The sequence below is a fragment of the Enhydra lutris genome, unplaced genomic scaffold (assembly GCF_002288905.1).
Source record: "Enhydra lutris kenyoni isolate GAN:26980312 unplaced genomic scaffold, ASM228890v2 scaffoldscaffold12, whole genome shotgun sequence".
Taxonomy (NCBI): domain Eukaryota; kingdom Metazoa; phylum Chordata; class Mammalia; order Carnivora; family Mustelidae; genus Enhydra; species Enhydra lutris.
The window spans coordinates 54,992,903-55,007,999 of record NW_019154096.1 but is presented as its reverse complement, the minus strand read 5'-3'; the positions used below and the strand labels follow the sequence as shown (position 1 = coordinate 55,007,999).

At 45.0% G+C, this 15,097-nt stretch overlaps 1 protein-coding gene across 3 annotated transcripts in view; it reads right to left on the bottom strand.

The window, feature by feature from the left end:
• The window catches only part of LOC111144903 (cyclin and CBS domain divalent metal cation transport mediator 2), a 139,368-nt gene that overhangs the window by 6,489 nt on the left and 117,782 nt on the right, over positions 1-15,097 (bottom strand). For all 3 annotated transcript variants that reach the window (XM_022499497.1, XM_022499498.1, XM_022499499.1), the window contains exons 4-5: positions 13,614-13,783; positions 2,420-2,513 (exon numbers count right to left, since the gene is read on the bottom strand). In XM_022499497.1, coding sequence (XP_022355205.1) covers positions 2,420-2,513; positions 13,614-13,783 — 264 coding nt within the window. The remainder of the gene's footprint in view (positions 1-2,419; positions 2,514-13,613; positions 13,784-15,097) is intronic.

Sequence of the window (15,097 nt, the reverse complement as noted above, 5' to 3'; positions counted from 1 at the left end):
CCCGCTGAGCAGGGAGCCTGACGGAGGGCTCGATCCCAGGACCTGGAGATCATGCCCTGAGCTGAGGGCTCGATCCCAGGACCTGGAGATCATGCCCTGAGCTGAAAGCAGACGCTTAACCAACTGAGCCACTCAGGCGCCCCCTCTGCTTTTGTTTTTAAACTACAGGGTAATTGACTCACAGTTGCGCAGGTCTTGAAACTTATTACCGTAGGATTCTTCTAGGCAATCAACATTAATAAATATAAATGCTATCTTGAGATTAAGGCACTAACTGTATCTCTCAATGAATACACCCAAATTCTACTTGTCAAGTAAAATACTGGGCTTTGTAATAAGTACGATGCTATTGATGCCATCCTGTTCCTTCCTGGCATTTCCCGAGGCGCGGCTGCTGCAGCCCCACAGCTTTGCTGCAGAGGAGGGGCTGCTCCTCAGCTCCTTTTCTGGTGGGATTTGCCTTTATGTGAACCCACAGGTCGGTATACACTGGGCTAATGTTTAAGTTTCAAGAACCAGTGATTGCTAAGATTGTATCCTTACTCTTCTAACTTTTCTTTTCAAAGCCACCTTCTAAATCGGACTCTGCTAACCTGGGGCTGATTTGAGGTTGGCGGCCGCACAGCAGTCCCCAGCTCAACACCCAGCTCTCACACCGACATTTCCTCTGTGCTCTCAAGCTTACAGAGCACTCGCAGGGGGAAGTATCACCACATTCTCTTCTACCAAGTACACGAGGTAACCTTATTATGTCCTTTCGGTAAGGAGGAAGCCAAGGTCTTCTCTCAAAGGCCGCCGCCGACCACACGCACTGAGACTGCAGCTGGAACCCAGGGCCTCCCGGACCAGTTAGGACCCTCCCTGCCTCCTCACCCGCAGCGAGAACAGATCACCTTCAAGTTTACAGAAGCCACAACTCGGTGGGGTTAGACAGGCCCACGTTCACACCGATGTTAGTCAGCAGCTGACAATGGGGAGGCTGGCGAACGTGGCTGAAAACCCCACAGCAGGACAGTGAGAAGATGCATCTGGGGCAGGGGAGGCTGAGGGACATGAAGAGAACCCTCAGCATTTCCCTGGCTTCCTAACTGTAGTAACACCTTTGGGTGCCCGGGACACTGTGTGACGTGGCAGATGAAGCCTAAGGTCACAAAAACAGATGTGTCTGGAGGTATCCCCTCCCGTTTTGAGACTGGTTTCCAGAAGCCACCTAGGTTGTTTTAGGATGGGCTTTTTGAAAGTTTGGGTTTTAAGTTTCCCAGCACAGCATATAATTTGGTATGGTGGCCACAAGGTGGCACTCCAGCACCTCTGTTCACCTGTCGGCACTGCTCCAGCGGGGGGCAGGCAGCGGCACATGCATCCTGCAAAGCAAGCAATGCAGAGGGACCGTGGGGAGTCCGGAGCCAGAGCTCTCTGTGCTCCCCATTCCTACTAGATAGCGCCTGCTGGCCTCTGGTGCTCAGCACACTTAGTCCATACCCTAGGGCACAGCCATCCTCAGCTGGCAGCCTCACCTGACCGGCCGTCTAGACAAGAACTGGCTATAAGGAATAAACATCCATTAACAACCTTGTGCATCCTCAGAAAAATGCAAATTTAAAAAACCTCCAGAACGGTGAACATTTAAAAGACTTGACATCATCTAGCAGTGGATGTAGAGCAAGCGGAACCCCTGTCCTCACTGGCAGGAGAGTGCACCCCTCCAGCCTCAGTGGCCTGAGACAGGGGCGGGAGCTGCCCGGGCCATGCCCACACAGACTCCCCTCGGGAGCAGGCACACACTCACACACGCTCGCACATGCTTGCACACACACACACACGCTTGCCGGAAGACGTGCACGAGGGCATGCACAGCCACACAAAGCAGGGTAGCCCCCAACAGAACACTACCCCCACGTCCATCAGCAACAGACCAAGCACACCGTTGTGTATTCATACAATGCAACACTGCACAGCCATGAGAAGTAAGGTGTAAGCACACATAGCAACAGTGACAAATGTGACAAGGACAACACTGGGTGGGAGGAGCCGGACTCAATAGAACACATGCTCTTTCAGTCCATTTATACCAAGTTCAAAAACAGGCACAATTAGTCTATGCTTAGAAGCTAAGGCAGAGGTCTGGGGGACAGTGACAGAGAGTGTGGTGGCGGTGGGGTCTGTGGGATTAGTGACGTTTGTCTCTTGAACCGGGTGCCACTTCAAAGGGGAGCGCTGGCTTTGTGCAAGTTCATGGGGGGCACAGGCTTATGATTTGTGCGGGGGGAGGGAAGGTACTGGTATACATGACCAGCTTCAATCAAAAGTTCAAGATGAGGATAAATAGGAGAGCTGGCAGGTACAGAAAGGTGACCATGGAAGGGCATTCTGTCCTAAAACCCAGCCCTTCCCCAAGGGGCGGAGGAGGGCCGCTCACCTGGAGAGGCTGTGAGAGCCATCACACCGTAGTAGGAGAAAGCACTGGCTTCGAATTTCATACCTTCCTTCCCAGCTTCTACTTCCACTTTCCCCTGTGGGAAGAAAAGGGCAGGGTTGTTTTCAGTCCAGTTACACCAATCCCTCAGCAAACTCTTTTCAAGGTTTGTCCTCCCTCAGATTTTTGTCTGAATTCCTTTGCCAACCATCCCCAGGAAAGAAAGCCTCACATACTCTCCCACTTAACAGAGGGGGTTCATCCAACATGGACACTGGACTTGGCTGGAGATGCAGAAAGGACTGTGAATATGTGAGATTTAATTTCTGTGAGTCTGCTTAGTATTTTCCCAGCATCCCTAGTTCATGCCTGGATTCTTCGGGAACCCTCCGGTAATAAAAAGATGGGGCTCTCACCGCATCTATGGGACAAACACTGAAGAGGTGGTCTTGCAGGAGCCCGAGCTGGAGCAACATCAGGGTTAAGGGTTAACACGGTTCATGGCCATGGACTAAAAGGGCTCCAGGGACAGAACTCACTCTGGTCTCGCTAACACAGTGTCCTGTGTCTGTAGGTGGGGCCCCTTGTTGCCCAGACCCCCCACGGGCACCACACCTTCTCTGAACTTCCTCCTCACAGTCTTGCATCAGGACAAAACCTCTCCCTGAAGTCCTCCCTCGCCTTCTCCTCCTCTAACTCATCCACAGCTTCACGCATCAGTTCCTCGGGGACAGACTACGGATGCCTCATTCACCCTGCTAGCCTCAGGGTCCACCGCCATCCCTGATGGGCGGTGCCCAACATCCGTTTTCCAGGCAACCAGACTATCCTAGTAAGTTCTGCTTCTGGATTTCCAAGCCGAGCACAAGAACGGCTCTCGTTCGCTGTACCCGGAGCTGCCTCTCCAGTGATGGGGCACCTTCATGGTACATCCTTTAGGATAGTAAATAAAAATTATGGCACCCCTCGTTGAAGGGGAATGTGCTAACACGTCAGTGCTTTATTAACTCACTTAAGTGCTCTTAACTCCATCAAGCAGACACAATTGCCACCCCCTCCATAGGTCAGGAGAGGGGCTCAGAAGGATTAAATAAGCGAAGAACAAGCTCTTGACCACCATGCTTGCCACGCCACCCACTAACGCAAGAGAGTGAATCATTTTTCATTAAAAAAAAAAAAAAAAAGATTATTTTGATCATTCCAAATTCCCAGTTATGGAAAACTTTCCCCAAATCACTTCTTCAGAAAACCATCTACTGCCTCTCTTTTAGCTTTTCCTTTACTCAAATAGCAGTGTGGTCACTCTCCAACCAACTCTCCTGCCGTAGGAAAGGAGCCAACCCCCCCCCCCCATAAGGTAAAACCACCCTGCCAACAATCAGGGGCCCAAAACCCTGACTGCACAGGGCCCTAGAGAGGCCATGGGGTCCTGTGCGGAGACTGTCCTCGCCACCCAAAAGTTTCCCACGCACGAGACAGACGGGAGCAGGTAAAAGACTGATGGTACGAAGCGGTCAACAAAAACCCTCCATGAGGAAAAAGATGGTAAGAATCTAAGGAAATTGGAGAAAAGAAATTACTTCCTGTTCTCCTACACATTCTGTGCAGGAAGGAAAATCCAAGACTTGGATTTAAGCCAAGAGAAGGGAGGGCAGGTCAGAGGTGGGAGACAGCAGGCAGCCAGGCTCACTGGGTTTGTGCAGGAAGGCAGGGGGAGATGGGGCTGGGAGAGCAGTCTGGAGAGCTGGGGAGACCGTGGAGCTGGGACGGACTCGTGAGGCAGTGCTCGTGCACAGGGCACAGGGGCTCGGCTCTAGGAAGACACAGAGTGTTCCCACTGGGCTGGGAACCACGGGGCTGGAAGAAGGTGGCTCGGGCAGAAGCTATGGATAACGGATCCACATGGTTTGGTGGAAGCAGAAGGGAGAAGGAAGAGTAACGAGAGTTGGGGAGTCACGTGGCAGAAGTCTGCTCTGAGTGACCGGAAGACGGGCAGCAGGAGCCCAGACAGAAACACTGGGAAGGCGCTGGTGCATCAGCGCCGGGGACAGAGGGCACAGGACATCTTCCCTTCCAGAAGAGTCCATCAAGAAAGGATCCATCAAGAAAGTCTGAAGCGGAAGAATGAATGAAGATGAGGAGGAAGGTCAGGATGGAGATCAGGGAGGTGGAAAAGATGTGGTCACGAAGGGAGCAAAAGCCGGAAGCTGGCAGGAAAAGAACAGATGAGAGGCAGTGATCGGCTTCAGAGGCAGGGTCCCTAATAGAGGAGGAAAAGAGGACAGGCAGGGACATAACACTCAGAGCGAGCAATAAAAACCCAGTGCCAGATGGAACAGATCCTCACAGCTGCTTATCCATTTCTTCCGGCACTAACCCTTGACCTTGTATCGGGTAGTTCCTATGTACGCTTGTGGCTGTCTCTGGAATCAGAAGCCCAACAGCGGCTGCAGGACCATCTCATGACTGGGAATTTCTATGCAGAAAGTCAAGAGGAAGCATCAAAGCCAACATCAGGCTCATCACGACTTCCACCTTTATGGGTCTCCAGTGGCTCCGGAGCATTTGTTTTACAAGCTGCGAGGCCTTTGTATTCTGTGTCCCTGTAGAAGGGCCGCCCTTCCCAGTTCTGTATAATTACCGTCAGAACCAGTAGGGTAACAGCTATTCCCCAAAAGACTGTAACAATACGGGGTCTGCCTCTTGGGAAGGACCTTCTCCCAGACCAGGGCACAGACCTCAGGCGCGCTCGGAACCCCTGCCACGTCAGCTCAAAGGCAGAGATTCCCAGCTCTTGCTGTGCACTGCGAGCACCTGGGGATTTAAAAAACAAACCGAAAACCGGATGTCTGGCTCCCACTCCGAGGCATTCTGCTAGAACTCGTGTGGGTGCGACCTGGGCAGGAGGATTTGAATAAAGCTCTCTAGTTGATTCTAGCTTGGGGCAAGTTTGGGAATCGTGGCCACGAGGCTGTTTGTGAACAATGGCCCCAGCTCCAGAGCCTCTGGGTACCTCGGTCTCTCAGGAAACTCCCCCGGGAATCATGGTGGCTGTGAGTCCGCCAAGTGAACAAGGACAGCAGCACGAAGACTCAAAGCTCTGGACCCTGGCCACCTTAGTCCAGCTCTCTCTGCCCCTCGGGACACGCCTGCAGGTGGGGGAGGCTCAGCCTTCTCCTGCAGCCCACCGAGCGCACATCACCAGGCTGACAGCCAGTTCGCGGGGTCCCCGGCTCCTCGTGCGTGGTTTCCCAGAACTAGTAAAATATACCTCCAGCCTCAGAGATGGCATTGCCGAATTTGTGATTCACACCGATATTTTTAAAAACTCAGCCATCTCCTCTAACCACCATTTCATATCGGACCAGACATCTCTACCCCCAAAATACAGAAAATATGTAATTTCAGAACAGACAGGTCTTTAAACTGAATGTATGTAATTTCAGGAAGTTCTTGCTAGAGCTGTCTTTATTTTTCTCACTTTGTCTCCAACTGGTGAAAACTCTGTTGAGCATCAGCATGAAGGAACCACTGCGCCGCCAGACACCTTTTCCTTCATTTATAAAACTGCAGCAGATTATGGGATCCTGTGGTTCTTTCGATTCTAACTTTATAGGATTCTACAATTCCACATTTTGAAAACTGCCCAGACCTGTACTTCTCCCTACACAAGTGAAGCTCTTCTGACAGGCAGGTTTTAGAAACAACCAGTAAACATTTTTTATTCCTGTTTGTGCGTCAATGGCTCCCCAAAGTGACCATGTCCAAAGAAACCTACCAGTATGAAAATCGAAGCTGTCCCCAGGAGGAAATGGCTTGCATGGCCTTACGACTAATGTCCTTAGATAAGGACTTCTTATATAATGAGCTACAAACCAATTTTACCTCTGAAACATCCACAAATATACTCTATACTGTAGCAGCTCTCTCTCTCTTTCTCTCTTTCTTTCTCTTTCTCTCTCTCTCTCTCACACACACACACACCAGCACAGGACATGACAGGGTCCCAAACAGAGAGTCCGGGCTTCATGTTTAAGCTGACAAACGAGAAGGCAGGCAACCCTGCCTCAGGCAAAGCTGCCTTCCCAAGTCAAGTCACCATCACAATCGCCCTAAACTTTCTCTGGAAGAAGGTCCTTAGGGAACTCTCCTCAAAGCTCCTAAGCATCCAGAAAGCACTAAAAGCAGTCCCGTGCTGTGCCTGGCCACGAGGTAGGAGCCTGTGCTAGACTCATTGGCACAAACAAGATCGAGTGGTCAGTGAATGGCACAGACTCAGGAGACCAAAGCCTCCCTCGGGCCGTACACGCTGAGCATCAACATGGTCTCCTGTTCACCTTCAAGTTCTTTTTTTTCCCCTTTCCTTTTTTTTTTTTTTTTAAATATCACCATCGCAAAGTATTCCATGGGGCTTGGTACCTGAAAGGAGGTGGCTGAATCCCAGGGGTGCGGACACCAACCTAAGTTCACCAGCACCGCCCCGTAAGAGGGAGAACACGACCCGGAGAGGGTCTGTTCCTAATCCGGAGTCTAGAGATGCAGTCTGGGGACGGCACGCTCCCTTCACGAATGTTTCAATTTTTAAAAAAAGCTTCTGATGGTGAAAAATTTACACATATTTTAGACCATCTGGTTGACCATCTTCTAACCAAGTGCCACCAGCAGAGGTAGCACCAGGGCCTTAGGGCTCCCGATGGCGGCGGGAAGTTGTGCTTACGACCCAGTCCTCATGGCTAAGCCTTGCTGCTCAGTCAACCAGGTGTTGTCAGAAAGAAAGCAGCATTTCAGACTCCTCCCCAGCCCTACGGAGCCCACACGGGACTACTCTGCGTGTGCAAGTGTGAGGAGCCCTGAACTGGGGAGATGGGGACAGAGGAGGACCAAACATAAGCCAGTCACACCCAGTGGGTGCCAGATAACACAGCATTCTGCACAAACATCCAAAGGAAACTCAGATTGAACCAAGGGCTGAGGGGTCAGTCAGGGCTGGGCGCACGGAGGCCCAAGGATGCGGAGTGCAAAAGGGCCTGCAGCAGAGCCCCCCGGCCCTACTGGGGTCTGCAGCGCCTCCCCATCAATGTCGAGGACACATTTAAAATCCCAGGGTCCTGGGATCGAGCCCCACCTCCGGCTTCCCACTCAGCGGGAAGCCTGCTTTTCCTTCTCCCACTCCCCCTGCTTGTGCTCCCTGTCTCGCTGTGTCTCTCTCTCTTAATAAATCAATAAATTAATTTTTAAATAAATAAATAAAATGTTAATTACAAGTCTGGGTTTATACCAATTCTAACAGCCAAGAGCACAAAAGGAGCTTATACCTAGTTTCTATTTATGCATAACTATGTATAATTTGTTAAAAAACAGGGTCAACCAGCAATTGCACTGCTGGGTATTTACCCTAAAGATACAAACGTAGTGATCCGAAGGGGCACGTGCACCCGAATGTTTATAGCAGCAATGTCTACAATAGCCAAACTATGGAAAGAACCTAGATGTCCATCAACAGACGAATGGATAAAGAAGATGTGGTATATATACACAATGGAATACTATGCAGCCATCAAAAGAAATGAAATCTTGCCATTTGCGACGACGTGGATGGAACTAGAGGGTATCATGCTTAGCGAAATAAGTCAATTGGAGAAAGACAACTATCATACGATCTCCCTGATATGAGGGAGAGGAGATGCAACATGGGGGGTTAAGGGGGTAGGAGAAGAGTAAATGAAACAAGATGGAATTGGGAGGGAGACAAACCATAAGTGGCTCTTAATCTCACAAAACAAACTGAGGGTTGATGGGGGGAGGGGGGTTGGGAGAGGGGGGTGGGATTATGGACATTGGGGAGGGTATGTGCTATGGTGAGTGCTGTGAAGTGTGTAAACCTGGCGATTCACAGACCTGTACCCCTGGGGATAAAAATATAGGTCTATAAAAATAAATAAATAAATAAATAAATAATAAAACAACACCAGTAAAACAAAACAAAACAAAACAAAAAAAACAGGGTCAACACTGGGTGTCCAAGTAATTTTTTTTCCCTTTAAAATGGGTGCTAGCTGTACTTGACTTAGGATTAAAGATCTGTTACTCACTGGGACACACAGACCCTGTAACTCAAAAATCCTCAAGAAAGGTTTGGTATGGAAGGCTTCAAGTCCTCTTCCAGTAACAGGTGAAATGGTTTTAAGTGACTTCAAGGGACAGGTAAGCTCCAAGATGCTACCTGCCTTGTCCACAAAGGAATGGACTTCACTCTATAGGGAAAAGCCCTTCTGAAGCCCTGTCAGAGGCCCTGAGGAGAGAGTGGGTGGAACGGTGGAAAAGCCACCACAAAATCTGAGGCAGGAAATCAAGCAGAAAAATTAACATCAGGAGGGAAAAAAAGTGCTCCTTTTACTGACTCTGTAACTGGCAAAGAAAGGAGCTATTTGTTTTCCTAGTATTCTATTTCTTATTTTTCAAAAAGTCAATCTGGTTATGTGCTGTGGAGGAACTATATATATATATATATATATATATTTAGTTATATATATAATGTCTATACATATGTTTATATATATATAATGTATATATGTGTTTTTTTGCTTAGACAGTTTATTCCCCAAAGGACAAAAAAATCCTTCAACTGTAAAATACCAACTCTGAATTAGGAAAATGGTTTATAGTAGTTATAATTATTGTGCACAGACTCTTGACATTTTTCTCTGTGCTGTTTCTTTCATGACTGTATGATGGCCGCATCATATGGAAATACAAGTGGTTGAGACATATGTACTACCACTACTTTGTAATTAACAGATTTGCTATAAATGTTTGCATCGATCGCTTGAGCACATAATTTCTTCAGATGCGTGTGCATGAGGGATTTTATGTATTCCCAAAAGGAGGCTGTCAGTTTAAGGGTAGGATTGGTTTTGCAGCACTTTTTTTTTGTTGTTCACTATTCATCATGGATTTTTACAAAGATTTTTTTTTTCATTTTCTAAAATTAAAAAAATGGATGCTTAATCTTGTCAGTTGCCTTTCTGCTATCTATTGGTAGGAGCATGAGGGCTTTTTTTCTTTACTGCTTTCCTAATTAACATGGCACATTTTGGTTCTGTTGTTCTTAAACTAGTCCTGCGTTCCTAAATAAACCGAATTCGGTCAGTCACAGTGAACAGTTCTTTGGGGACGCTGCTCGTCTCTAACTGCTACCTCTTTAGTTGGGAAATTTGAAGATCGTACCATCTTGGCCCATTTGTATCACACAGAAAATGAGCTCCTCCAAGTTTCAATTTTTTTTTTCCAAGTAATTTCTTTGAATCTAGCTGTTTTAAAGGAGAAGAGAGAACTTCTTGTTTTGTTGTTTTTCTTTTATCACATTAATTACATCAATAGAATACTGATTTTGTTAATCTCTTAAAAGAACCAAATCTTGATTTTTATTTATGGGTTTTAAGGCTTTCTTATTAACACTTTTTTCATGACCATCTTTATTATTGAATTTCTTCTTTTCAGTTTGTTGCTTTGTTCTTTTTCTAGATAATTACACATTCTTCCTTGTGTAAGTACTCAGAATAAGATTTCTTAAAACTTTGACCCTGCATATAAGGCATCATTTAATAAGGTCTCTAATGTGTTCTCTGTATTTTATGATATTCTATATATTTTCTAATTCATTTGCTACTTAGAGTTTATCAGTTTGATGTTAATTATATATTCGACATTTCCTTAATAGGTAATATGTATACATGGTAAGAAATTCAAATTCAAAGGGAGAAGTAAGTCTCCCTTCCACGTTATGCCCAGTCCTCCAAGCCTCCCTCCTTAGAGGTGACTCCTGAGTAAACTTCTGGAGAGATTCGTTTATACGAAGACACTCAGGAAACCCATGACAACACATTATAATGCCCTGTTCTGAGCCTTATGTATAAGCCTTTGGAAGAGAATTGGTCACCATTTAAAAGTGGCTTAGTACTTTTTCAACGATATATTTTTAGGTCCAATGTCATTTCACTATGAGCTATACAGGTAGTTCTAGAAATTTCTACCTGAGTTTAGTAGAACTTACATATGACATGGCAAATCATCAGCTTTACGTTGAAGTCACATAAAACTTTCTAAAAAGTACTTCCCTCGCTTTACATTAAATTTTCTTCCAAATTCCTATTAATTGTATTAGTTAAAACATTTTTTTCTTGGTATGTTTACTCTTTTATGATGGTGGAATTATTTTCCATCAAAATTATATCCCTTTCCATTTCCATGGATACACACATCTATGAGTACACGGTAGGTCCTTCAATTTACATGAATCCAGCAAGGTCCCAAATTATCAAAAGGACAATTGAGGTTTTTTATTTGAAAACAACTCAATAAAAGGTATGATATATTTGTTTTGTTATTTAAGACATGCAGAGCCAATAAACTTTTGTGTTGTACTGTTTTTATTGCTGTCCTTACTGATTCTCCCCCAATACATTTTAGTTAAAAAACCTAACTTTTTCAGATAAAACTTTAGGTGGCAGCCTTTTTATACTTATGGAGTGGGAGGTATGTGCCCAGTAACTTCAAGAATCATTCTTTTAATTAAACGTAAACGGCTTACTTCGAATAAATTCGATCTTATTTCATTTAGAGTTTAAACTCAAGAGCGATGGGTTTCTATTTATAATTACATTCCAAACATCAATGACTTAATAGAAGAATTTTTTTCCGGTGTCTACAAAAGAGGGCTGCTCACTGGCTTCGGGGCCAGGAACGGAAGGCACATACCGCAGCTCGTTTCTGATTTAATGCTCTAGCAGACAGGGAAACATGCCCAATAACCTGGCACCAATTTCCCCAGCTGGGCTAGCGACATCTCAGAGAGGTACATACTTTGTAAAAGGTAACAGCTGTGCTGGATTGACAGGGATCATCCTACTTCATTTTCTTATACTCCGGGTACCTTGGGTAATTGGCTGGCCTACAAGAACCTAATTTTCATTGAACTCCATAATTCAAATACCTCCATAAATCCTCTTAATCCAATACATACACTATTTATTAAAAAAAATTTCCAAGACATCATCAGTTCAACAACTCAAAAAAAAAAAAAAAAAAAAAAAAAAAGGTCCCATTTCTATAAATACTTAACATGACACAGGGATTCAAATACAGGTAACAAACACACAAATCCTTTATCAAAAATTGCCTTAAAGGGGCACCTGGGTGGCTCAGTGGGTTAAAGCCTCTGCCTTCGGCTCAGGTCATGATCCTAGGGTTCTGGGATCGAGGCCCGAATCGGGCTCTTTGTTCAGCAGGGAGCCTGGTTCCCATCCTCTCTCTCTCTCTACTTTTGATCTCTGTCAAATAAATAAATAAAATCTCAAAAAAAAAAAAAATCGCCTTAAAGATTTACTTGTAAATGAATGGGGAGTATGAAGTCCCTCTTCCACAAAATCTCTTTTTAGATCTTTCAGCCAGGAAACAGCTTTGTTATACACCAACAGAACATTCCCGAATCACACTTCATACAGGCTAACTACATAAAAATCGACAACTGAAAGACACATAGTTTCTAATATTACTCCTGAAATTCACCATGTCAATCCTCTAAGTCTTCCTAAGCAAAGTGTAATCCAAAATTTAGTGTAAGTCCAAGTTTCTCTAGGCTTAAGGAATATTCCCATCTCGCTTTTAGAAGAAGCACCAATGTTTAATTCTTTTGCTATAGTACATTAACTCCCTGAAGCCCCTTCAGAGGTTCAAGTATGTGTATCTCCAGAGAAAAAGAAAACAAACAAACAACGCAGGACTGAATGAGACTAAAGTTAATAATACAAAAATCAGGGTATTGAATTAGAAAACCTGCCAAGAGATGTCTCCACAAAAGAATGTATGAAAGTGGCAGGTGACTAGTTAACACGCAGTTTTTTTCTATAGTTTCTTCTTTCCTCCTCCAGACATCACGATAACATCCAAACAGGGACATGAGCACAACACTTTGTAGAGTTTCCCTCATCTGGACATCCGATAAGAGTTGCTTTCAAATAAAAAGAACTTCTTTAATTATCCTTCAGATAACTGGGACTTTGCTGAATTCACATAAATTATAGGCCCTACCAAGTCATCAATATACTGTTTTTTTTTTTTAAGATTTTTATTTATTTATTTGACAGAGATCACAAGTAGGCAGAGAGGTAGGCAGAGAGAAAAGGGGAAGCAGGCTCCCTGCTGAGCAGAGAGCCCGATGTGGGGCTCAATCCCAGGACCCTGAGATCATGATCTGAGCCAAAGGCAGAGGCTTAACCCACTGAGCCACCCAGGCACCCCATCAATATACTTTTCTAATAATCCCTCTAATTCATACCTAGGAAATCACCAGAAAGTAGGAGAATGCTTAAGGGGCTAGGACTCTTTTACAGGAAGTCGGTCTTTACTCGGTATAAGTAATTCTTCAGTAAGGAGGCACAAGCAGTCAATAAAACCAACACTTCATCCATTGTACAGCTTGGTTTCCATATCAATGACGGTGTTCTATCCAATGAAACCGGAATAGAATAAGGGCCTCCCCCAACTCAAGCACCAAAACCCTCAAGGACGGTCCAGAATGGATGGACCTTCTCACCTGATAGAGTGGATTATGTTATTACTGAAAAGGAACGAAGTTTCCATTGCCATGAGAGGCCGTGATGATTACATTAGTTCCTCTGTAGAACAGCCTGGTTAGTAACCAGGAATAAAAACAGTAATAAATGGATTAATTTGATGTTGTTAAGGGAAGAGATAGTATGTTACCTCTAGGAAGCTGTAGACGACCAAGTCCTAATGAAGAGTGGAAAAAAGAAAAAGATGATAAGAGAGACCCCAGGAACTCACGACACTTAAATTTCAAATACCCAATCAAGACTTGGGTGTGTACAGGGAATTCTCCACTCTCTTCAAAAAAATATAAACAACCGAATTCACCCTCTTCACATGAATGCCTCCATGCTTCAGCAACCAGTCAGTGCCCTTCAGTATTGGAAACTGAAGTAACTAATGACATTGCTTTACGCTGAAATTATTTTACAGAGAGGAAAACAGGGGGAGGAAATCCTCCCACGTATCAGGCGACCCCGGAAGTTAGGTATGTGAACCTGGACACCCGTTCACCTACAGAAAAGTCTCCTAAGAACCGGAAGGACGGGTACGCAGTGAGATCAAACAATGATTGAATAATTCTTCTGACCTGCAAAATGAGAACGAAGTAGTCTACAGGTTTGTTTCGCTGGTAGAGGTAGTATTCTGGGGCCTTCTTGTTCTTCTCATCATACTTCAGTTCCTGGATGACATTGGGGTGCTTTAGCAGCCTTAGAAGGATCTTCTCTGACATCTGGGATGGGCTAAATGCTTCTACTTCTATAGATATAAACACAACTTGATATTACACTTCAAATGGATGGAAAAAAAAATCATACTAGTGATTAAGGAGTTTAGAATACAATAATATTCGGAACCAAAGCAATACAATATGGATTAAAGACACTTCCGTTTGGTGATCCACTGGGGGGGAGGTTACCTGGGAGAAATTAGAAAATACCAACGTCTCGTATTTGTTTAAGTATTTCCTTTTCAACCTGAAAAGGTTTCAGTTCTTAGAAAATAACCCTAATTTTCTGATACAAATCGAAGTCTACCAGAAGCAGGCTCCTGACTGCCAGGACACCCTTTGACAGGCCACCATAATCTGACCGTCCAACAACAGCCGAAGGAAGAAGCAAAGGTCAGGAAGCATCTAGGTGTGAGTTAGTACCAGGTGCCCAGACGAAAGGCTCCACCTCTCCTTCTCCCACTCCACTACCCTGAGAGAGTCTGGGAACAAAGGCAGGCGGAGATTCAGAAGAGAAGCAAGGCACGTGCACACAGCGACATGCACTCCAACTTGCTAACTAAAAAAAATTAAAAAAAAAAAAAATGTGTATCTGTATCGGCAAAAGGAATCCAATTTTATTTCCGGTACCCAAACTCAGAATTACTGGCTTAGGGCTGCTTGATTGAAACTGGACTTCCCGGCATCTCAGAGGCAGAGTCGGACAACATTTAAAGTATGGTTCTGCAATGATGAACATCATTACCAGAATTTGAAAATTAAGTTAAAGATACGGTTTATATGTTTAAAAAACTGCTGTCATGAGGTGAACCATGAATTCGGTATTAGCTTCTGTACTAGCTTTCGTAATAACGAAATGAGGTGGTACCCTGTAGAAGTTCTGGAAAATACAGAAGATAAAAGAGGAAAAGAAAATCACCTAGGAACCCACCACGCCGTCCCTCTCAGCAGCTGGTGAGCACATGTGCCTGTGTGATCTCACAGTTTTATTTTTTTTTTTCTCACCTCAAATTAAATTATGAATAACTTCCCGGCTCATAAATATTATACTCTGAGCATTTCTAGGTATCTGAAAACAGGGTCTTAAAGAGTATATAACATCCACTGCATGGCTACTGTTAGCCTTCTTTTTGAAATACTTTAAGTATGCTCCATACAGCTGAAGGGCACTGGTCGCCCATCTTGGACACAGACGTCTTCTACAGGCCACTGGGTACTTTCAGATTTTCTCACGTTTCCCCTGGCCCACAGAGCTCACCCTTCACCTAGACAGCCACTTGGGGATGTGAGAAGGGTTAGTCAGTCTCTTAAGTCCATTCAACCTTGACCTTTCTGGAGCAGTC